The sequence below is a fragment of the Panthera onca genome, chromosome B1 (genome assembly GCF_046562875.1).
Source record: "Panthera onca isolate mPanOnc1 chromosome B1, mPanOnc1 haplotype 2, whole genome shotgun sequence".
Taxonomy (NCBI): Eukaryota; Metazoa; Chordata; class Mammalia; order Carnivora; family Felidae; genus Panthera; species Panthera onca.
Window position 1 is genome coordinate 12831159 of NC_138342.1, and position 25437 is coordinate 12856595.

At 44.8% G+C, this 25437-nt stretch overlaps 1 protein-coding gene across 11 annotated transcripts in view; it reads right to left on the bottom strand.

Moving 5' to 3' along the window:
* Positions 1–25437, bottom strand: part of LDB2 (LIM domain binding 2) — a 383869-nt gene that overhangs the window by 256436 nt on the left and 101996 nt on the right. Inside the window, exon 1 of one of the 11 annotated variants that reach the window (XM_060655374.3) lies at positions 18279–18392. The exons of the other annotated variants lie outside the window; for them this stretch is intronic. Within the exon in view, the coding sequence (XP_060511357.1) occupies positions 18279–18368 (90 nt within the window). The 5' untranslated portion in view covers positions 18369–18392. Of the gene's footprint in view, positions 1–18278; positions 18393–25437 lie in introns of those variants that run through there. 11 annotated transcript variants of the gene reach the window in all.

Below are 25437 nucleotides of genomic sequence, written 5' to 3' on the forward strand. Positions count from 1 at the left end.
GCCCCCAGGCCTTCCAACCTACTGAAAAGTCACCATTTTATAGACTGAGATACATTTTTTTTTTAAGTTTTCAACTGGTGTGAACTTGACGCTGAGTACTCCTCTAGTACCATATTTTTATTTTATTTTACATTATGTCTAGTTATTATATTTTCACGTCTCAGCAATGAGACTCCAAACTCCATGGGCAGATACATTATCTTCCTTGGGTTGTTCTTTGTATTCCCATCGCTTACCTGGCACACATTTACTGTGTGTTTAATTATGAACTGAACACCGTGCATTATCTACTTGAAGCATTTGAGCATTTCCAGGCAGCTACTGTTATTAACCTCATTTCACAGATGGAAAAACCAAAGCTCAGAAAGGTTACTTTATCTTCCCAATCACACATCTGATACACGTTGGAGACAGCGTTCAAATCCAAGTCTTCAGATTTCGGAACCTGTCCCTTTTAACTGATGTGTGTGTGTGTGAGAGAGAAAGGATTGTGGGAGAATATCAGTAGTAAAAGGCCCTACATAAGACTTGTGCATGAATGTTCATGGCTTCATTATTTATAGCAGGCAAGAAATGGAAACAATCCAAATGTCCATCAAATGATGAATAAATAAACCAAATGTGGTATCTCCATATAATGGAATACTATTAGCAAAGAAAGGAATGAAATGTTGACAAATGTTATAACAGATATCTTGAAAACATTATCCTAAGTGAAAGAGGGCAGACACAAAATGCTGTATGTTGCATGATTCCATATATTGTATGTATTGTACGATGCCATATATTGCATGATTCTGGATATCGTATATATATATATATTATACTATACATTATATTATATTATATATCCATATTAAATATCCATATCATATATCCATATCATATATCCATGTTATATGTCCATATTATATGTCCATATAATATATGCAGTGTCCAGAGTTCCGGCTCCACCATTTACTACTAGCTGTGTGATCTCGGGCAAATTACCTCAACTCTCCGTGTCTGTTTCACCGCATGTAAAGATGCCTCATCTTGCACTGTGAGGATTAAAGTAGAGAATGCATGGACCAGGGACTGGAACAGAGTAAACATCCAGTAAAGAGCACTATCGTTAAGTGGTGGGGAAAGTCCCAAGGCCGGGGCTGCTGCGAATCTGAAATATATATCCATCAGGACCGCACCTCAGGATACAGCCCGCACACTTGCATCCACACAGCCTGGGTCTAGACACCAATGCCAGCCCTTTTTTTGCTCTGTGACTTGGGGCAAGTTACCCAGTCTCAGGGAAGAAGAGAACAACAACGGTAATAATTGTAGAGCTGTTACAAGGTTGAAATGAGCTGATACATCCAGGTGCTTAGCACAGTGACTGGCAATAAGCTAAGTTATTACCCGTCATGATAGTTCTGGCCATCAGTGTTATAAAAGACACCCAAGACAGGGCTCCCTGTTCTCGGAAAATGTATAACCCACTTAGCCTGTCGCAGTATCGTCACTGACCACGGATTACGAACAAGGCACAGCCTTCTGGGCATCCACCTCAGGAGACTGAAAACCCCTTGAGGGTGGGATCGAGTGTTTTATTTGTGACTGTGTCAATTGTGCCTTACACAATGCCTGCCTGGGAAGAACAAGGGTGCACATCTATCAAAGTGAGTTTTCACGCAGCCCGACAGAAGCAAAGTCTATTTTGCACGCCAACCTTAAATCCACAGTTGCGTGTGGTTGGGGCTAATTTGCATCTCAGCATCTCAGAAAGCTCTGCATTTAGCTATTCGATTTGCTTCCTTGTCAACTAGAGATCACAACTCGCACGGCAAAGAGAGGTTTAGAAAACTGGTTTGCCTGCCAGCTCCCATATATGGTCCAGCAGGATTCTTCACTTCCCCCCTTCCATCTCCATGGGAGGCAAGAAACTGGTTCTGATTCTAATCCTGACACTATGCTGGGTGACCTCAAGCAAACACAAATCAAAGGAAAAAAAAAAGAAAGAAAGAAAGAAAAAAAAACAGATTCTTAACCATTATGCCAAATCAAAAAAAAAAAAAAACCCCAAAAAACAAAAAACAACAGTATCTTAAGTGTCCATAATGTCCTTAAAGGATGCACTTGTGCCTTGGTTTCTCCATCTGTCAAATATAAGGACAATTCTTTTTTTTTAAACATTTATTTGTTTTTGAGAGTGAGAGAGCAGGGGAAGGGCAGAGAGAGAGGAGCCAGAGTATCAGGCTCCTCACTGCGAACGCAGAGCCCATCGGGCTCGAAATCACAAATCCCCTGTGAGATCATGACATGAGCTGACACCACGAGTCAGATGCTCAACCGACTGGGCCACCCAGGTGCCCCAAATATAAGGACAATTCTCAGGGTACTTTTAAAGGCATCCTTCCAGAACACTGATTTAGTCAGGAATTTACTGCTCACCAAAAGAACCTGCCCACCTTCCCCACTCTGGCCTTTAGGGAAAACATTTTGGGGGGGGATCTTGGTCAGAGCTAAAATGGAGGCAGGATCACCACCAAAGGATATAAGAGGAAAGATTTCTCCTGCCATCACTTTCCAGGTTCAAGAATGGTCTCCACAAGGACGGCAAATGGATTTCAACCCAAGGGGCCTCTCTAATGAGCTGATCATTGTTACCGATGACTCTGAATTCATTCATACCTGCAATAAATATGTACTGAGCACCTACTATGTGCTAGAGAATGTTTTAGGCATTAAGGATAAAGCAGTGAACAAAAAAAAAGGATACAAATATCTGTCCTCATAAAGCATACATGTCAGTGGATGACAAACAATAAGGAAGATAAGTGAAATATATCATTTATTATAGAGTGGCAGGTTCACAGAAGAAGAACAAGAGCAGAAAATGAGGATAAAAAAGGGGAGGGTGAAGGGGCAGTGAAATTTTACATCGGGTGAACAAGCACGGCCTTGATGGGAATGTCTCTTCTGAGCAAGATTTCTCAACCTCAGCATTACTGATATTGGAGGCTGGATGGTTCTTCGCCGTGGGGGCGGTCTTATGCACTGCCAAATGTTTGATAGCATCCCTGGCCTCTACCCATGAGATGCCAACAGCACCTCCCTCAATGGTAACAACCAAAAATATCTCCAGACATTTCCAGATGTCCACCAGGTTGAACATCACTGGCTTAGAGTTAAAAACCTGAAGAAAGGGAGAGAGGAAACCACACAGAGATCTAAAAGGATCCTGGGTAGGCAATGGAGGCCGAGTGGCGAACGAAGCTGGCCTCAGCCCCGACCTCGAGGCAATTTATATCAAATATAAATATCTTGTCAAGTATATTTGCCCTCAAGACGGAGCTTGGTCACTTTAGGCAAAGAAACAGCAAGGGCCCCAGCCCAGACACGGGAGAACTGTGATGCATTTAAGGAACTGAAAAGAGGGCATCTGAGCCAACTACTGGGAGCCAGGAGACACAGGCCAAAGATGAGCCTGGTGAAGGCCTGAGGTAACTTGTCACAAGCAAAGAGACCTCACAGGGAGGTTTTAAGCAGGGAAGTATTGTGATCAGTTTAGTATTCTAGGTTCCAGGGACCTTCTATGACAAGCCCAAGTAACCTCCACTCCCGAAGAGCTGTGTGACCTTAGACAAGTTCCTTCACTACACTGGGCCTCCATTTCCTCACCTATGAAATCGGGAACGGGGACAAGAAGAGATCTACTTCGTGGGTTTCTGGTGAGGACCGAATGTGGGCAAAGCACTCAGACCTTGTGCCTGGTACACAGAACATACTTCAGGAAACTCTTAGTTTTGATGAATATCACTCTTCTTTCCTTCCCTTTCCTTTCTTTCCCTTTCTTCCCTTACCGATGCCCAAGTGACATTTATTGCTAGGTTAAGCTTTCATATCTACCCTCCCTGTCCCTGCCCTGTCTCCTGCACCCATCCTTCAGGCCAGCTCATGCCTCCGCTCCCAGGGCCCTGGCTTTCTATTTCTATTGCACCACCTGTCTGCCAGCTTCTTTGCAAACCTGGCCTTTGTATTACCTATCAATAGTCTTTACTGGGGGCAAATGCTTCCACTTGAAAACTAACGTCCAGGAGGCCTCTGTCTTGCTTCAATACATTAAGATCCCATACGTGTGTATCTTAAATCTCTGTCCTATCTTGGGAAGGTCTTCTTAAACAATCAACTGTCGTCTTTGAGGGTCATGAAACCACACCCCACCCAGTTAACATGCACAAATGATACTTTACTATGTCCTTATAATCCATTAATGCCTACACAACTCCCCTACATGTACAGCCTCCCTTCCCATTTTGTGGTCCAGAGAATTTCTACTAGTCAACACCTACTGGCGTTTCCCTTCCCAGCCTCCACCCCCACGCCCACCCAATCCCTTTTCCCCGACACCTTTAGTATCAGTAATTCCATTTTGCTTAGCTGGAAATGCCAGCTTCTGGCTCTGGGCCTGGCACTTAAGCAGGGGCCCCTCCCTCCGCCATCAATATCCACTGGAGGGTTGATGCACACACAGCAATGTCATGTACCACATCCCAGTTCATCCTTATACCACGCTAGTAAAATCAAAGGCATAGGTGTTGTACATGTGAGACAAGCAAGGCTCAGAGAGGTTGAACAACGTGTTCAGAGTTACCCAGGAAGCAAACAGCAAAGTCATAAGCCATATAAGAATTTCCTAACTTCCACTGGTGAGATGTCTATTTTGTTTTATTTATTTTTTTAAGTTTATTTATTTATTTTGAGAGAGGAGAAAGTACAAGCCGGGAAGGGGCAGGGAGAAGAAGAGAGAGAATCCCAAGCAGGCTCTGCACCGTCAGCGCAGAGCCCGGTGCGGGGCTCGAGCTCACGAACCGTGAGATCATGACCTGAGCTCAGACCACGAGTCAGATGCTTAACGGACTGGGTCACCCAGGCACCCGTAAGACTTCTATTTTGAATAAACGTGCCATCTGCCAAAACCTTACATTTTAGATTCAGACTGTGCACCATACACGTGTAAACAGAAACATTACCTATAAGTTGCTGGACTTACTGTCATCACAATAATGTGGTGATTATAGCAAATTATATCACTAACAATTATTGAATATTTTCTCTGACACAGGCAGTGTGCTAGGCCCTATACAGAACTGTCTCATTTAATTCTTGCAACATTCCTGTGAGGTAGATATGATCATGTCCAATTTACAGATAAAGAAGATAAGGCTCAGAGAAGTTAAGTAATCTGAGCAAGGCCACCCACCTAGTGAATGACAAACAGAAAATGTTTTTCCACTGTGATGGTTAATTTTGTGTGTCAACTTGGCTGGGCCACAAGGTAGCCAGATATTTCTAGGTATGTCCCTGAGGGTGTTTCTGGATGAGATTTGAATCAGCAGCCTGGGCGAAACGGATTGCCCTCCTTCATGTGGGTGGGCCACACCAAATCAACTGAAGACATGGATAGAACAAAAGGCATGAGTAAAACTCCACCTGCCTGTCTGGTTGGGTTGGCACATTGGTCTCCTTTTGCTCTCAGGCTGGAACTTACACCTTTGGCTGAGTTGCTTCTCCAGCCTTTGGATCAGACCAGACCTACATGATCAGATGCCCTGCATCTCCAGCTCACCAACCTACCCTAGAGATCTTGGGACTTGTCAGCCCCCATAACTACATGAGCCAATTCCTTATAATAAATATCCTTCTATACACATATATCCGATTGGTTCTGTATTTCTGGAGAACCCTGACCAAAACAGTGGTATACACCTAAGCCTTAATATGTTACTATCTCCTGCATTAAGTAACAATAGAATTCCTTTTACTCCAGGTAGAGAAGAAACATTAATTATCAATAGCATGCAGCAAGGAACTCACTCAAACACTTTATTAGATGCAATTTGTTTTGTGCCAACATCTCAGAAGCAACTTGTTCTCCCCCTGCTCACTTATATTTCAGGAAAATACACCACACCTGGGAACAGAGAGATGGCTTTGAATTTCCAGGAGCTTGGCTGGCCTTGTACCTCTGACACACTTTTCACGGATGAGCTTGGATAAGTCATTTTACCTCTCCAAGGAGGTAAAATGTGGATTACTTACACCTGTGTGCCCCAGGGTGCCGTAAGGTTTACATGAGATCAGATATTGATTATTTTTAATTTTATTCTTCCCCAAACCACACACAAAAAAAGTTAGCAAGCAACGGGAACCGTTGACTTCAGGAGCAGTGCACGATGCAAAGTAGATGCTAATTCTGTTTAATCTGATTCTTGTCCAGTCATCCTAACTGAAGGCTAAAAATGATTCTGCAGTAATAAAGGGAATTATAATACACAATTGCAGAGGCTTGGAGAGCAATTCCAGCACAGAACCAAGCGATTATACATTGCAACAAATTAAAAACTTAAAAAAAAGCAGGGGAGGGGGGGAGGAAACCAAAGACCACTCAAATCCCTTAAGAAACGCTATTTAATAAAGCAAACTCTATTTTCCATAGAATTCCAATCAAGGAGCATGTGGGCTCCTTGGAAGCAATTAGAGACATGTATGATTTAATGAAAATGCAAAAGCCAAGGACAAACAAAATAACTGTGTAACAAGAGGCCCCTTCCCTATCCCTGCCTCCAAACCCACAGAACGTAGAAGAGGTGAAAAGTTTGTACCAGAGATACACAGCTAATATCAGCTAACATCAGAGCCACGATCCCCCAAAAGTCAGGTCTGCTTTGCCTTTTGCCAGAACACAAAGGAAATGAGACTTTCAAGTCAAGTCCAGGCTTAAATGCCACAGCGAGTGAGGACAGCCTCCATGGGTGGCCATTTAGACCTGTGATCTCAGGAGGAGAAAATGTGAGGTCTGGCATCTCCTCTCTTTGGCCTTGGTCAAACCCCAGCCCCATTCCTCCTACAGGGTCTGGTCATTCTTGGGGTTCCCCTTTGTCAACCATACACCTCAAATGTAATATTGATTTTAAGCAACCTCCCTCACTGCAGAAACACATAGGTCGCTGTCCTATGACTGGAACTCTCTGGGGTTCAGAGGAAGAAGGAGGAGACAAATTTGACACCTGATGTGATCCCCTACCCCTCGGTCCGCATGCCTTGCTCACCAGCTTTCTATTCTCCAAACACCACGTGGTAACTTCTGTTTCCGATCAACCTGACCCCTTACCAACCGCCCCCCTCTAGCTACTGAGCCCCAAGAAAGCAGAAATGATGACCTTTTATTTGCTCATCATTGTGTCCCCAACTGCTTGTACAATTCCTGGCACTGAAGAGGCATTTAATGACATCAGTAGAATGAATACATAAAATGGTGGGTTGCTTGGAGCTTTGCAAAGTCTTTGGAAAGACTGCTTTATTTTCTTTGTTCGTTCAACATTGTTGAGTGTCGAGTATGTTCCAGGAGCTGGGGATAGAGTGATGAATTAAGCCTGGATCTCTGCCCACAAGGAATTCGGGGTAGAGGAGGAGAGAGAGAGAAGGAAAGAGTCCACCAGAGTATGATGTGAGGTGAAGAATTAGGGCACAAAGGAGTGGCCAGCACTTGGTAGTTGGTAATGCTTCCTGGCCTGAGGAACGTAATTCCGAGGTCCTCACTGGTAAGCAGCTGGGTGTATGAGTTTCCTGTGGCTGCTGGGACAAATTGCCACACATTTGGTGGCTTAAAAACACAGAAACTTGGGACACCTGGGTGGTTCCGTCAGTTAAGCATCCAGCTCTTGATTTTGGCTCAGGTCATGATCTTACAGTTCGTGGGTTCAAGCCCCACACTGAGTTCTGAGCTGACAGTGCAGAGCCTGCTTGGGATTCTCTCTCTGCCTCTCTCTCTGCCCCTCCCCTGCTCATGCGTCTGTCTCTCCCTCTCCCTCTCTCAAAATAAATAAACTTAAAAAAAAAGAAATATAACAACTTATTCTTTCCTAGCTCTGGCGTCTGGAAGCCTGGAATCAAGGTGTCAGCAGAGTGAGGGCTGGGAAGAAGAATCCGTTCCGTGCATCTCTTCTAGCTTCTGCTGGTTGCAGGCAACCCTTGGCACCCCTTGGCTTGTAGTTGTGTCACTCCAATCTCTGCCTCCGTCTTCACATGGGCTTCCTCCTGTGTGCCTGTCTCTGCGTCTCAGTTTTCTTCTAAGCACACCGGATTCGAGTACATCCTAATCTAGTAGGACCTTAACTGAGTACATCCGCAAAGACTCTGTTTCCAAATAAGCTCACTCATTCAGAGATTCCAGGATCCGTGGTGGTGCAGGGTGGGGAGGGGAGTGAAGAAAACACTCTTCAACCCAGTACAGTTGGCTACGTCGTAGTCTTTGATTCTGGAAAGTATATTTACTTTCACAAGCACCAGTTGTCTGATGGATTTAGTGTGACAGCATTTTACTCTCTGCTGAACACATGGATATGCCACAGTGTGAGGAGTGACCCACATACTTCTCCCCCTGATCTATTCAATGTTCCAGAGGGGACGAGGAGCAAAATAGGTCACTGGCTGGCTGCCGACTCTCCTTACTGCCATGCCTTCCCTCCTCCGGCCTCCCCGAGCTGAGGGCTCAATCTCACCCACCTTAGCTTTATGCTCTAACTCGGCAGTCTGCTCTGGGTTCAACCAAGGCAGCTGTACAAGCCCAGTGAAGTGCTCCTTCTTGGAGATGCTCTGGGAGAAGACTCACTCTGAAGCGCCCAGGACAGCTAAAGAAACTGCCACAAAGTAGAGCCACTTCCGTGTGGCCCCTGAAATCCTGGCCACGCCCCCTGCTGCCTCTTCTTGTTTGTTTAGCTTGGTTCCTGGTCCTTTGCTCTCCCACCCTTAATCCATTTTTTTCAGGGCTTCCTTCCAAGGCACAGTCTTATCCCATCAGTGATGGGAGCTTAGGTTTCTGAAGCCCGAATTAAGGGTTAGTCATTGGTCCCCTCAGTGCAAGGGATCTCAGCCACCTCTAGGTAACCCGAACCCCAGAGATGTACAGGAAGATCCACAAAGAGAGCCTCAGTAAAGAGATGATGGAAATAGAAATCGAAAAGCCCAGAGTCCAAGTCTGAGCTCTAATCTTTATAGACATCTCACCGTAGGTCAGTTGCTTAACTTTCTTAGTGGCTATTGATTGTCTCATTTACGTTAATTCCTACCAAATAAGATTAAAATATACACAAATTAAAGAAAAATAAGAATGCATTTGGCACAGTTCAAGACACACGGAATACATTCAATAAATGTTTTTGAATTGCACTAAGAAAATTGGAACACCTAATATAGAGCTAATAAAGTTTAAGGGAGTGAATATACCGGATTGAGGTCTGGAAAGAAATACGTATATTTTCGTTATATACAAAAACATGTTGTTCCTCCAGGGCTTGTACCTTCTTGTTCTTCGGGTAACTTAAATATCAACTTCTCAGGGAGGTCTTACCAACCCTTTACTTAAAAGACAACATCTGTCCTCTATTCTCTGTCCGTTTTCCTCATACCACTCATGTAAGCGATGATTTTGTTAGTGTGTCTATTGTCTGTCTCCTCCTCTACGCTTTTTGCTGCATGAGGATACTAAGTTCATCTTGCTCTAATCCCAGTGCCTGGTATAGAGCCACATGATCAATACAATTTGTCAAAAGAAAGAATTAGGAAGTCAATAAATCCTGTCACAGCAAATAGAGAAGGTGCCATATTTTTATCCTTTTAGCTCTTTTTTTAAAAATGGAAAATGTTGGGGCGCCTGGGTGGCTCAGTCGGTTGAGCGTCCGACTTCAGCTCAGGTCATGGTCTCACGGTTCGTGAGTTTGAGCCCAGCGTCGGGCTCTGGGCTGATGGCTCAGAGCCTGGAGCCTGCTTCCGATCCTGTGTCTCCCTCTCTCTCTGCCCCTCCCCCGTTCATGCTCTGTCTCTCTCTGTCTCAAAAATAAATAAACATTAAAAAAAATAAAAAAAAAAAAATAAAAATGGAAAATGTTTGGGCTGCCTGGGTGGCTCAGTCATTTAAGCCTCCGACTCTTGGTTTCAACTCGGGTCACGATCTCACAGTTTGTGAATTGTACCCCTATATCAGGCTCTGTGCTGATGGTGCAGAGCCTGCTGGGGATTCTCTCTCACTCCCTCTCTCTCTACCCCTCCCCTTCCCACTCTCTCTCTCTCTCTCTCTCTTTCTGTCTCAAAATAATAAATAAACTTTAAAAAAATGGAAGAGGGTTGTGCATTTTGTTTTTTTTTTTTTTAATTTTTTTTTTTTAACATTTATTCATTTTTGAGACAGAGAGAGACAGAGCATGAACAGGGGAGGAGCAGAGAGAGAGGGAGACACAGAATCTGAAACAGGCTCCAGGCTCTGAGCTGTCAGCACAGAGCCCGACGCGGGGCTCGAACTCACGGACCGTGAGATCATGACCTGAGCCGAAGTCGGACGCTTAACCGACCAAGCCACCCAGGCGCCCCGGGTTGTGCATTTTGAAGAAGAAAATGAAAGAAGTCAAAGTAATTGCTGCTAGTGGGATTATTAAAGCCAATTAAGAATGTCAGGAACCTAGTATATAATCTAGAATAAGTATCCAAGGGATGCCTAAAATTCTCGGACATTCCTGGCCATTGTGTTTACAGTCAAATGAACTGAAGGTAAGACATCAAGGGGACGAGGGGGAAATTAGCTTCCCCTATTCCCTCATCTCCCTTGGCTACTTGGCATTAGGGCTGGTTTACCACCTGAGGGCCCTAAATATTAGTCTCTTAAAAAAGAAAAAAGTAGCAGTCAAACACTGGGGGACACAGCCATGGTTCCCATGACCCTTCCTCTTCTTCAAGCTAATCATCTCTGGGTCTTTGAACTCTTTCTCCGGGGCCTGGGTTTTCATGTTTTCTCATCATCCAAGATGGCACCACTAAAGTGAAACAGACATTTAACTTGCCACCCAGTCTCCTTCTTATGCGGATAACAGTGTGAGGGGAAAAAGACACATAAACCTGGGCCATCCGCGCTTAGCAAGCACATCTAGATTTCCATAAAGCCATAAAAGGTTTCAGATGACACATGTACTTCAAAAAAGACAGATTCTTAAATGAGAGCGGTTTCAAGAAGATCAGGCATCCTGTGGTGCCCTTGGGCAGGGAGAGCAAATTGCACAACCATTGCTCATCTGAGCAGCAGCGAGAAGTCCTGCCAGCAGGGACACAAGTTCAAATCCCTGGGCCACCTAAGCCAAGTTTTGCAAAGAGATTCCCCTCCAGCTCACTGCCCCCCACAGCTAGATCGCCACACTAACTCATTCTTCCCGTTGTGTTTCCCTGAAAAGGGGAACACAAGAAAGATAGAAAATGAGCTTTGTGAAAACCATGCATCTGCCCTGAAATTTCCCTCCTCTGAGTTTTAGGTAGACAATGAGATTGAGATGAAAGAGCACTGCCCTGCGAGTCAGGCTCTTTATATCTAATTTTAGAACTGGAAGGACCCTTCGACACGAGCTAATTCAGATCTCTCATTTTACATTCAAGGACATTGAAACTCAGGCCACCTTCATTAAGTAGTTATCCATGTGACCTTAGCAAGTTGCCACGACTTGCTGGCCTCAATTTCCTAATCTCTAAAATGGAGATGATGATAATGCTATCTACCCTTAAGCAGTTGTGATGATTAAATGACATGGGACAGTGCACGGGATGGGTCTGGTAGGGAAGAAAACACTCCATGATGGCTGGCTCTTTTTATTTTTCATTTGGCAAATAGTCATCGGGCTTCTGCTATGTGTCAAACGCCACTCCAGGGAATGGGGACACAGCAAGAAATGAAGGGATATGGGAAGACAGACATTAAAACACAATTCATAGACAGTCTTGATTACAGCTGGCTGAGTGTCGGTGCTTAAGATCACACAACCAGCTGCTGGCATTCCTGGAACTAGAATCCAGGTCAACCAGCTTAGAGAGTCTTAATTTTCATAAGTGCTGTTGTCATCCCTCCCCCCTTCCTCATCTGTACCCGCGAGGGAGCTCGGTGAACTATAATGCCAGGTGGTGTTACGAGAAGTCCCCTCTCCTCATATTTGATGGGCCTGCTGTGGAGTACTAACTCAGTTCTTAGAGCCCTCTCTGTAAATGAGATGTGGCCCATTTGGAACACAGTCTGCGGACCAGGATGGAAAAACAAGAGTATACAAGGAACTCTTTGGAGATGGAAGGGAGGGGAAGGGAGGGGAAGGGCTCTGGTTTCAGAACCAAACACTACTTTTTTTTTTTTTTTTTTTTAACCCAAACTTAACTATACTCTCCACGAGCTATGTGACCTTTAGCCAATTATTGAAACTTGCTAAGCCTCAGTTTCCTCATCTGTAGATTGGGGCTGGTGTTTCCCACCTCAGAAATTTGCCTCAAGCATTAAATAAGAAAGTGCACACAAAGTGCTTAGCCCAATAAAGCATGCATTAAACATTCAATAATTGCCTGCCAGGGTTAAGCAGGAGAGAGGGGAGTAAAAACACGGAGTTCAACACAGATCATGTCCCTTCTCTACAAAAACCCTCCTAGTAGCTTTCCAATTGACGTAGACGACAAAGAAATCTCTAGAATCGTCCATAGGCCCTCAGCAATCCAGATGGTCACTATCACTTCTCAGTCCTCATTTCCATCTACATCCTCTTGCACACACGTTAGTCTAGCCATACCTCATTATGCCTGCACACACCCTGTACGGGCCACCTCAGTGCCTTTGAACTTGCCAGCCCTCCTGTAGAAGGCAGGGTAGCACAGTGGTTAAGAACATGGGCTCAGGGTCAGATCCCTAGGTACGTATCCCAGCTCTGCTCCTTACTTAGTGTATGATTTGGGCAAGTGACTTACCTTCTGTGTTTTGATCTCCTCATCCGTGACATGAGCATAATATCACTACTACCTATTACGTAAAACTTAAGCTCTCTATAGCGGAAAAAAAAGAAAGAAGACCGAATGCAGTTTGTTGAAGAGTGACTAGCTGCTGGAAGGTCTAGCCAATATATGGTACCAGCACTTTGCATACCTCACATCTAATCCCCAGGACAATTCTGAGATAGATCATCCCTTGTCTCATTTTCCAGATAGGGAAACTGAGGCCAAGAACAACTAAAGCACATCCAGGACTCAGACCCACCATGGCTGACTCCACAGGTCTCTGTACTCTCCGCCCATCCTAAATCTGTTCACGCAGCTTCAGGCTCCAGTCTAAACTATGAGGTCTTCAAGGGCACACATTTGCATATTGCCCCCCTGGGCCTGTGTTTCATAAAAGGGACCTACATCTTCTTACCTGTCCTGTGGGCACGAGTGAGCTAGAAAAGTCTCGGGCTTTCCTGCCCTGCAGAGGCAAAGTAGACAGACCCCTGCCAGAGGAAGACAGCTCCACGCGTCTGGGACCCACACTGCCTTGTGGTCATCTCATAAACAAGTGGGTGGAAGGCTGAAAACACTTCTTTGGTGACTTAAATCCCCCCAGACTTTATCGAGCCCCCAACCTCACAAAGAGTGAGTATCTGTGAAGAGCTTGGCACATTCCCGACGGTGTCGGATCTTGCTTTCCTTTCCTCCCCTGGCCAAGTGTCTATCACCTCCACCCCCTCTGATCCAGGCGGACAGGAGAGAGCCCTGCACGTGTGCACGTGTGTGCAAATCACAGTCGCCAGAAGTGCTCATCTGGGAGGGCCGGGTTGCTGGAAATACAGGGCACTACTGGGAAGTGTTTTATGACCAGGTGGAAGAATGGGAGAAGATACAGACATGCTCTGGGACAGAGCTGAAGTCTCTAAAACCCATGTCCTAATCCTACTTGAAACATGGCCACATACAGGAAGTCCTATTTCTCTGCCTGAGGATGAAAGGAATCAGTAGGCTAACTCCACCACCATATCAAAGAGGCCAGGGCAGGAACAAATACTTCATCATCATAACCCAATCATGGAGCGCCCCATGGCCCTCCCAAGAATGGGTATGAAATTGAATTATTTCTTAAAAATCATCTTCCAGGGCCTTGGGATGGAAAATGTTAGATCAGGAGGATTACCAGCAGGCAGGGAGCTATGCTTAAGGACTTGTTTCTGTGCTCACGGCAATGATTCGAGATTTTCCTTTTACTGGCCATTTGACATTAGATTTCATCAATACCACGAATGTTAGATTACCTCCACTACAGGAATAATAATGATAACGATGATAATGTGTGATGACGATAGTGATTATAGTTACCGCTGTCTGAACACTTTTTTACATGCGCCAAGCACCAACACTAAATATTCATGCTCATGCCCTGTGCTGTTTAAACCCATCAACAACATTGCGAGGCAAGTACTCTGTTGTCCCATTTTACAGATGAAGACAGCAAGGCCTAGACAGACAGGCATCTCACTCACAAAGATGAGCGCTTACAGCCATTGCTGTGTCTCTCTAATTTGCTCCACTCCGTGGATCTTTTTTTCGATCTGCAAAATTATGGGGTTATACACCAGATCAAGTGATTTCTAAAGGAGCGCGGGACACCAGCATCCCAAACTTCCAGATCGTTATGCAGTCTTCAGAGGGAGATAGAAAGCACCATTGCTTTCCAGGGTCTCAGAGACAGGTCCCACGCCTGGGAGTCTATGTCAACAGCCTCAGTTCATTTCTTTCTTCTGTTCATGAAGAATGGCTCAAAACCCGGAAATGGTTTCAGAGGTCAAGGTGGCCAAAGTCTGCGAATCAAGAACACTGAGCTCTGATTTAAGCCCACACCTAATCCTTCTCTCCACTGGTCAGAGTCTTGAACAAAATTCCCTACCTAAAAAAAAAAGTTCAAATTCCTCAGTAGACAAGGCAGGGCTCCCTGGGTTCTAATCTCAACCCGCGATGGTAGTTTATCAATCTCTTTCCTTCCAGCTTCTGCCCACAACTCTATCCCTGGCCCATTCCAGACCGCAAGAGCTCCTGCCCATCTTTACATTCTCCCTAAAGTAGTGACAGAAAATATCGTTTTAGCAGTGCTAAAAGATCCCGTTTAGTTGGAGGTCTGGCTCCCGAGGCATAAATTGCCACATCCCTTTGCACCTGCCACCCTTAAATATTCTCTGTTCCCCTACAGTATCTAATTTTCTGTAATAAATGGCTGCTCTGATCTGGATGCTTGTGTCCTCCCAAAATTCATAAGCTGAAACCTACTGTCCGATGTACTGGTACCAGGAGGTAAGGGCTTTGCTTAGGTCGTGGGGGTGGAGCCTCATGAGTGGGATCAGTGCCCTTATAAAGAAACCCCAGAGCTCTCCCTAGCCCCTTCCTTCCTTCCGCCACGTGGGGTCCCAGCAGTAAGAAGAAGGTGGTCTGCAGGTAGGGGTGGGTCCTCACCAGAGCCCTGCCGTACTGGCACCCTGATGTTGGACTCCAGCCTCCAGAACTGTGAGAAATAAATTTCTGTGGTTTTTCTGTCTGTGGCACTGTGTTATAGAAGCCCAAATAAACTAAGGCGATGGGTGTTGCCTTACGATTGAGGAAAAGAGGTATTTTTCAATTGTTAATAACGACATGGGAAGATGCTTCCGATAGAATAGTGAAGAAAGAAGCACCATGTAAAGTTAAACGTATACATGCATGTGTATCTTTAATGCCCCCAATTTCGTAAATATGCATTTGTCTTTTAAAAGCCTAGAAGAAATTCTCTGGGTGGTTAAATGACCCAAAGACCCCAGGCCACAGTTACCCCAGTGCTCAGAAAGAGCAGAGAGGGAAGAAAGCCCAAGTCCATTCCAGCCTTTTCCCAGTCACTTCCAGGGCCCTAGTTCCAGGGCCAAGGCCACCACAGAAGAGGGCAAGGTCAACTCCCAGGGGAACCCCTCGCGCTCCGCTGAGATACACAGGGGCTTGGCGGTAAGGATGGACACATCACCGTAATACACAATTGCAAGTGCCCGTTCTGGTTCCACGAACAGGCCAAACTGTAACGTGCAAGCATCGTCTAGCTGTGACTTCAGTGGCAGGGAAGGCTCCGCATGGGGTGAAAGCAGAGAAAACAATGTTCTATAATGTTCCGTCGATAATAAGCTCTAGCCAAGCGTGGGAAGTGGTTCTGGAGACACGCAGGATGAATAAGCAGGACGGCGTGGAGGACATATTCGCGGGCTGGCAGGCAGGCTCGCACGTGGCTGCTGGCTTGCTGTCTCCCCTCCCCCTCCACACCCACACCAGCTGAGAGAATGACCTGGCTCCTCTGTCGTTACTCAAGAAATCCACATTTCAGGGTCTGTTCCCGGAATCACATTAGGTATTTTTGCTTATCCAGAAAGGTTAAAAACTCTCACGACCCCCAACCAGCTTCATTTGTCTCCTCAAGTTCTGAGAGCAAAACTCAAGGGACTTTCCCCAAAATGAATTATGCAGAAGATATGATAAGATGAGATTCCACCTGCTGCTAAGGGACTCGCCTTAGAAAAATGTAATCAGATATTCATTTCCTGATATTAACAACCACTAAAAGGGAGCTCTGCTTTCTGGAACAAATACCTTAAGAAGAAAGTTTAAACATATACATTTTAATTGAATTTCTTCCTAGCCAGGTTGTAATTGATAGAACCCTCCATCCATCATGATCCACAGGCGTCTGTAACTCATAAGTTGGTGGATCTACCAGTATGACTTTTCTAGGTTCTTAATCCTCTTATCAACCACTCAAGTTTCCAGAGAGACTCATTAGCAGAGCTGGCAAATGCTGAAGTCGGCATCATTACCGACCACAAAAGTTTGGAGCATCTGCTCCCCTCTATGTTTGTTTGTTTATCGTCTGTCTTACCCCAAGTAGAATGCGACCACAATGCAGCAGACATTTTTATCTGTTGTGCTCACTACAGCAGCCATGTAGCACCTGGCCCTCAGGGGTACCTAACACATATTTGCTGACTACTGGAGACGACTAGAATGCGCCACCCCAAGACTATGCCACTTTGGCCTGAGGATAATTTTGAGCTGAAGGCAATTGAGAGGAAGCAGATACAAGAAAGCTCTGTGCCTTACCCCATACGACTAAAAGCAAGACATAAATTTATAAAGGTGATCCTCCCCCCTTCACCAGGAAGGACAGAAGTCAATCACTGAGACAACTCTAGACCCATCTTAGGCCAGAGACAGCCCCAGAAGAATCTACATAATAAACTTTGCTAGCTAGCAAAGACCTGATCTTCCCATTTGTTCCCCTATATTTTTACCTTCCCACAACTGTCACCCCAGAAGTATGAAGTCCTTTTCCTTTGTCTTGGCACTTCTCAACAAATGTACTGTTCTTTTAAGATGCTATATAAGCCCAAGTTCTAACCACCTCTTTGAGTTATTCATCACTGAGTGCTCCCATGTATATGCACAATGAAAATGTTAATCAACTTGTTTGTTTTTCTCTTGCAAATGTGTCTTTCATTTGGCCTATTTTGCAGAGCCCCAATCAGAGAATCCAGGATTCTAAGAGGAAAAAGATTATCTTCCTCCCTTACACTAAAAATTTCTTCTATACTGAGAAACTGGAGCCTAGGGACTGCACACAGGTCCTACCATAAATGAACTTTCAGTCTCCCTGACTGGGTGGCAATGGGCACACGTGAAAAAACACACATTCAAACAGAAATTACGGCAGCATATTCTAAGGTTCAAAAGCTCAGCACAGACATTAAGATTTAAGCAGGGGTGAGGGGCACCTGAGCGGCTCAGTAGGTCAAGCGTCTGATTCTTGATTTCAGCTCAGGTCATGATGTTGAGGTTTGTGAGATTGAGCCCCATGGTGGACTCTGCTCCAACATATGGAGGCTGCTTGGGATTCTTTCTCTCCCTCTCTCTCTGCCCTTCCCTGTTTGCATTCTCTCTCTCTCTCTCTCTCTCTCTCTCTCTCTCTCTCAAAATAAATAAATATCTTTTTAAAAAAGATTTAAGAAGGGGCGCCTGGGCAGCTCTGTCGGTTAAGCCGGCTGACTTTGGCTCAGGTCATGATCTCACAGCTCTTGGGTTCAAGCCCCGCATCGGGCTCTATGCTGACAACTCAGAGCTTGGAACCTGCTTTATATTCTGTGTCTTCCTCTCTCTCTCTGCCTCTCTGCCTCTCTCTCTCTTCATAAATAAATAAATAAATAAATAAACAAACATTGAAAAAAATTAAAAAATAAAAAAGATTTAAGAAAAGGGAGAAATCACACTCTCAGGACAAGAAGTTCTCTTGCTGCATTGTCTCCTCCTTAACAGTGTTGACATAAGACTTAGAACAACTGGGAACTCCTCAAATCGTCGAGCCTTCCTGTCCTTGGAAAATACTACACATGTCACACCCAAATCCAGGGATGTCTGCCTCTCCTTACCATACAGAATGGAGTTCCAAGTCCTGCAGACCCTGCTCCTGAATCATTCACGAAGGCATCCCCGCCTCTGGCAAAGTGATGACCCAGCATGCCTCTCTTCCCTCTGCCGTCTTACCTCAGAAGCAGAGTTGCCTTATGAGCACTGAAAGGGAGGGGAGTCATTTGTTGATATTTAAATAAATCACACCACAAAACGGAAGTGAAAATCTTCCCTCTGATGTTCTCAAGGCTGCTCTAGAGAGGGGAGGAGGTACCAGGTGCTGAAGAGGCATTCATTCATTTGCTTCCTTTTTCACACAGTAAATGTGTGGTGGCCAGCTGTGCCCAGGGTGGGGACACAGGCGGAACCGTAAGGACACAGCCCTGCCTCAAAAAGTATACGGCTGACTGAGAGAATACACAATAAGGAGGTAATACAAATACAGTGTGACAAGACTCATTGTAAGTGAAGCCCAGCGTGCCAGAAGAGCAAAATAGGGGCACACCTCCCTTCCAACCCTAGCTCTACATGAACCCTAGTTTATTTAGAAGGCTTCACTTCCTACTGACCGGCCCTGATTTTTATTCAAAACGTGGGAACATTTTCCTGTCTTGTAGCACTACGGTAAGGATTCAGTGCACTTCCATAACTAAAGGGCTTAACGAAGTGCATGGCCCACGGCAGACAAGCACTCACTACATTGTTAATATTGTTACTAGCAAGAGGAAAGCAAGGACCTGAATTGAGATTTGCTTCCCGCGGCTTAGGTAGGGGTGAAAGCTTGGGATGTGGGGTAAGTGTATCTCATGGCTCCCCTGCTGCCCGGCTGCAGAAACGCTTCCCTTCTTCCGTGTCTGATGGGCACTCCCCGTAGAGCATGGAAGTTTGATCTTTAAGGGGGGATTTGAGCATCAGGACTCAGACAGATGTGTGCTCTCTAGCTTTAAAAAAGTCCTGGGTCACCTGGGTGGCTAGGTCAGTTATGTGTTAAGTGTCAGTTAAGTGATCTCAGCTCAGGTCATGACCTCACCGTTTGTAAGACCAAGTCCCACGTCAGGCTCTGTGCTAGAGCATGGAGCCTGCTTGGGATTTTCTCTCTCTCTCTCTCTCTCTCTCTCTCTCTGCCCCTCCCCTGCTCTCTCTCTTTCAAAATAAATTAATAAACTTAAAAAAAAATTTTAAAAAGGGCAAGAAAGTCCTGAGGTCTTCCTTACTGCCCTTCAGCCATGGTAGGAGTGGCCATGTTGCTCCTTCCCATTCTATTAAGATGAGGCTGTGACCTCCAGGGTGGGTAGGATGCCCAGGGCTGGCTTAGGAAGGATTTGGGGGGGAGGGGGAGGGGTGATGGGAAGGGAGAAGAGGGGGCTGTGCGTTGTCTGTGTCACATTTCTCCACCTCAAGCAGCCCAGATGAACATAAAGTCAAAGTCAAGGTAAGTGCTTGCTGTGTTTATTTTTCAAACGCAGAATCTTCCCGTCTCTGGACGATCCACAGGGTGGGGCCTATCGAAACGTCTAACCGGAAACCAAGAGAAACCAAGAGACAGCTTAGATCCTAGACCAGTCTTCCAAAACGTGTAGGCTCCTAAGACACCCCATCCCCAACAGAGTTCCCCCTGGAACCAGCTTCTGCTCTCTGCTGTAATTCTAACACCCAGAACATCCTGGCAAATAGCAGAAGTTAGATGAACATTAATAACCACAAAAAAAAATGAATGAATGAATGAATGAGCTCAGGAACAAATGGATAAAGGGAAGAAACAGCTTGGGATTGGGAACTGCCTTCTTTCAAAGGACACCAAGGGCGAATCTTCGAGAAGCAGGGAATGTGTAGGGCGGAAGTTGTCCTGACACTGCAGGCAGCAAAGGGGCACCACCCTGCAATTAACTCTTTCCGGTAGGGCTAGTGGGGAAGGGGGCGGCCCTCAGCAGCGCAGCCATTACGCGCCCAGTAGGGGGTCCAAAAAGCTGCCAGACCGGATTTCATTTCGGAATGAACTCTTATGATTTTTTTTTTTTTCTCTGCTGTTCCAGCAGCGGCAACAGCAGATTTACTCTCCTAATTATGTTTGGCTTTGGTTAAATTAGTTTGCATTCCCTGAGCACACACAGGGTGGGGGAGGGGGAGCAGGCAGGAGTAGGAGGTGGCCGGAGAAGATGCCCAGAGGTGGAGAGAATCTTCTCAGAGGATGATGCACACAGCAGAACAATCCATCAGGCCCTGGGCAGCGGCTGGACAGACAGCTACTGCGCGGTGCTCCAGGGATCCCCAAGGGATGGAGAAAGTGGTGTTCCACCTAAATCTCTATTCATTCATTCATTCATTCTTTCATGCTACACATATTTATTGAGGGCTCAAGATGAGTCAGACATTGATGTGAAAGGTGCAGGGAATTGCAGTGAACCAGACAACTAAAGGCTCCCTGACCTCATGAACTTATATTCTAGGAGGGAAGCGAGACAAGAAATAAGAAGATAAGCAAAACTTTCAGATGCCATGAAATCAATGGAACAGAATAAGGTGATGGGGAATTTCATTAAGTTGTTTTTGCTGGCGGTCTCACCCAGTAACAAAAATAACACACCCACCATGAATCCACGTACTCAGGGATATTCTAGAACCCACATATTCTAGAAGCTCACTAACCTTTCATTGGACCTTCACAGAAAACCCTGAGATGAGTATAGTTATCCTTGTTTCACAGATGAGGAAACTGAGGCCCAGAGTGTTTTAGTTACCTGCTGGAGGACATACAGCAAGTGACCTCCAATGCAATGTTGCCCCTGTGCCTTTCAAAGTTCTACAGTCAATAACAGTAACCAGTGATTAAAGCACCCGTTAACTACCAGGCATACAATCCTTGCAGCACATTCTCAGTATCAGCTGTCGGCAGTTTTATCCATTGCCTTTTACCAGCCAAGACCCGGAGAGCCTAGTCAGTTGACCCAGCATGATAAGTCCGTGAAGGAAGAAAGGCAGGATTAGGACTCACATCTGAATGACCCCTCAGTCTTGTCACGCCCCCGCCCCAGAACATAATACAAAGTAGCTGCTGAAACTAATATATTTTTTTCCTTGATAACCAGGAGGAAAGATTCTGATGTTAGAATGTCCTGCGGTCGCCATCCAGAGAACCCCTGGCTAGGACCAACATTTCCTCTGACTTTTCTGGCTGTTGTTCCAGGTAACCAGCCCGCAGCTAAGCTTAACACTCTTGCAAACTTACTTTGGGGAATAAACCAGAAGCAGAAAAATGCCTAGAACTCAAAGCAATGGTGCAACTCTAAAAGGGCCTCTTGTTAAATGGTGCTGTCCTCAACAAAGACACAAATAGGCAACCCAGGATTTAGTGCTGTGTGCAGATGAAAACTGCCTGTATCTTTACGCCAGGCCTTCCTTAGTATCCTATCTGATCAGTGACCTACGTTCTCCTATGCTCTATGGAACTACCCCTATTTTCATAACTACCTGTCCTTACCAACTGCTGAGTTAGATTCTCCATAGATAGCCCAGCCAACATCTCAAACCACCTCAACAGTTAAGGGCGTTTCAGAATTTCTATGATAAAACCTGTTCTTTATTCTTTTTAACACCTTGTCTATTTTTCACATTTGTAATGGACTCAAACCTGAAAGGGGAATTGTCAAATCAGAATTTTTTTTTTTTTTTTTTTTGAGCAAAATGCCATTACAACCAGAAGCAGCTGGTTTTGATTTATAAACACTGTAATCTTCCCCAGGCCTTAGATTTTTTTTTTTTTTTTTAACAACATTCAGATCAGAACCAATTTAATTTTGAAAGATAGCTAATCAAGTAATTTGTTGCAGCACCTCTCTGGTTCTTGCTGTTGCAGAGGGGGTTGGGAGCTGCGTATGGATAAACTAACACTTTATTGAAGATTATAAATGGACCCTTCAGGTATCATGAAGTGCTTACCTATAATCTCCAGAAACACAATAACTTCTATACGTTCATTTAGCTACTAACTTGAGCATTTCAGTGATTCACACGGAATGATCCACTTATGTGGTTAAGACTTAAAGCTCCAAACGTGTTTTATATGCAATAATTCTTTTTGTTATTAAAAATGTTTATTTACTTTTGAGAAAGAGAGAGAGCAAGAGGGGGAGGGGCAGAGAGAATGGGAGACAGAGAAACCCCGATGGGAGGCTTGAACTCCCAAACTGCGAGATCATGACCTGAGCCAAAATCAAGAGTCAGATGCCTAACCGACCGAGTCACTCGGGCGCCCCTGCAATAATTCTTTTGAAATGTACTAACTTTTTAGAGACGCATATAGATGAATTCCCAATTTTGGAGAAGAAGAGTACATCAATCTCCATCTTGATTTTGCAATTTTCTTTATAGTAGTCCCCCCCCTCGCCTTATCTGTGGGGATACATTCCAGGATCCCCAGTGGATGCCTGAAACCAAGGATGGTAATGAACCCTATATATATTATTTTTTTCCTGTGCATACATACCCATGGCAAAGTTACTTATAAATTAGGCACAGTAAGAGATTAACAATAACCAATAATAAAATAGAACAATTATAACAGTATGTTGTAACAAAAGTTATGTAAATGTGGACTCTCTCTCTCTCTCTCAAAATATCTTACTGTACTGTACTCACTCACCTTCTCCTCGGGATGATGTGAGATGATAAAATGCCTCTGTGATGGGATGAAGCGAGGTGCCTAATGTAGGCAATGTGACACAGAATTAGGCCACTACCGACTTTCTGATGACACCCCAAAGAGAGGATCGTGTGTGGCTGACTGCAGGCAAAGGAAGCTTCAGAAAGAAACCGCCGATTGGGGGCGGGGGAGGGCAGGGCTACTATACTCCCGACACCCTAACATGTACACACTTAATGAGAAACAAATTGGACATGGATTTGAGAATTCCACATATTTGGGGATCGTTATAGTCACCCCAAGCTTTCCATTCACCATACTTTCATTAAGCATGACTACATGATGGAATATAGCCTACCCTTGGAACTCGTGTTCCAATAAAGACAGATGGTAACCCATTGCCTTCTCCTTAGCAAATACCTACATTCCTACTCGGTGCCATTTTTTGTTCTAAGCGCTATAATTATTGAATCCTCGGGGCGCCTGGGTGGCACCTGGCTCTTCCTTTCGGCTCAGGTCATGATCTCATGGTTGTGACATCGAGCTGTGTCTGCTTAAGATTCTGTCTCTCCCTCTGCCCCTCGCTCACTCACTACAAATAAATAAATAAATAAATAAATAAATAAATAAATACTGAATCCTTGTAACAATCCTGTGAGGTAGGAACTGATTTGCCCCCTTAATTTTTTATTCTTTAAATTTGATCTGACTTAAGTCCTAGCCATGATATTCTGTTCCTCTTTACTGCGTGGGATAGCCAGGGCATCACCCGGGATAATTGTTTTCAGACCTGTTTCACATTCTAAAGCAGATGAAAGCCTCATGGAGTTAAAGGCTGCTCCTGGTGTGGTTAGTCTTCTACCCCAGAAGCAACTAAGTAATTCCTCTTTCTGAGCAACTTCTCATTTCCTTTCAAAGGAGGCACAGGGATTGTGGAGAAAGTACCAAGCCCAAAGACATTACCCTGCCAATCTGGGCAGATAAATGGGAAGACCCGGCATTCCTCTCAGGTGTCCACGTCCCTGTCACCTTCTCTTTACTCTGGTCATCTCTGAAATTAAGCGGTCTGCTGGTTGACTTGCAGGCAGGAATTAGGAAAACTCCTGCAAGAAGCTTTCACGGGAGGAAGGAATGAAAGCATGCGCGGATACATTGTATTAATGTGCTGAGAAAGTGTTTTCCACGTTTTATGGTAGAAATAAACATGGGCATGGGCTTCAAATTCCAGCTTTGCCCCATGCTTGCCCTGTGACTTTGAGCAAGTAATTTAACTTCTCTGAGCTGTCGCCTTGTTTATAGGAAACCTACTTAATAGATTTTTATGAAAATTGGGTAAACTTCAATTATATGATACAATTATTATAAGCATAATGGCCCCTTGTGGTCGCTTCATAAATGTTGGGTCTCTCCTCATTTCCTCCTCCTTCCACGTATGTTTCCAAGGCAACCTGCTACCACAAGTACCAGATAATAAATAACAAGTGACGTTTCAAAAGAAAAAGAAAAAAAAAAAGACCCTCCTCACCCCCAAAGTCCTGGGAAGGAAATGCTCCGATTTTAGAGATTTGCCAAGGTGGGCTGATTTCCACCCAGTATACCAATTCTGTCCCATTTTGCTGCCTCTATAAAGAAGAAGAAGAAGAAGGAGAAGAAGAAGAAGAAGAAGAAGAAGAAGAAGAAGAAGCAGCTAACATTTATTTTCTCATTTATTTGCAATGTAGGCAAATAGTCCCAAGTGCAGGAGGGAAGGAAAATGGCAGTTTGAGAGGTCCTGATGTTACCACTCTCAGTGACAAGGTAGACAATCCAGAGCCTTCCTCACACCCAAAAGGAAAGAAATTGGACCCCAAAGCAACTGCTCCCCTTGGCTGCAACGCCTTGTAACAGGATTACAGGTTATGTAAGTCAAGGTCGAAGACGGCCATTTTCTTTGTACGGCTCAAGCATTTAATTTTCCAAATCAGGAAACTTCATTTCTCAATGTGCTCAGTAGAATCTATCGGCTTCCTTCAGCAGACAAAAGAAAAGCAGCTGAAAATTGGCATGTGTGTTGCCTTTAATTTAAGCTTTTGTGCCCCTATTCTTGGTCCTTACGGTTTAGGAGGTGCAGCTCTTGCCCCCAGGGAAGACAACAGTATCAAAGCACCTTCGAACCAGGGCGTGAGGAGTCTGGTGACCTTAGAGCCTCAACTCTGAATTTTCTGGCTTCCGCGGGTTTACATCCAATCCGCAGTGTTCCTTTAGGTGGTGTTTTATGCTTAATTATACTTAAAGGTTCGGCGGGTGGGATTTCATCCAAAGCCCAAGACTTTGAGCCATCAGCTCCTGGGGATGTCATTTCAAGCTTCTCATTTCTAATCACCTGGGTCTTTACCCAAGATGTGTTTTAACTCAAGTTAAAGGGGTTTTTGTCTTGTAAGCAACCATTTTAAAAAGCAAAGTGTTTTGTTTGTGGGGAAAAAAAAAAAAAAAAAAAAGAAACACCTGAATAGATCTAAATCCTTCCTGTAAATAATTCACAAATTATTATGAAGGGATTT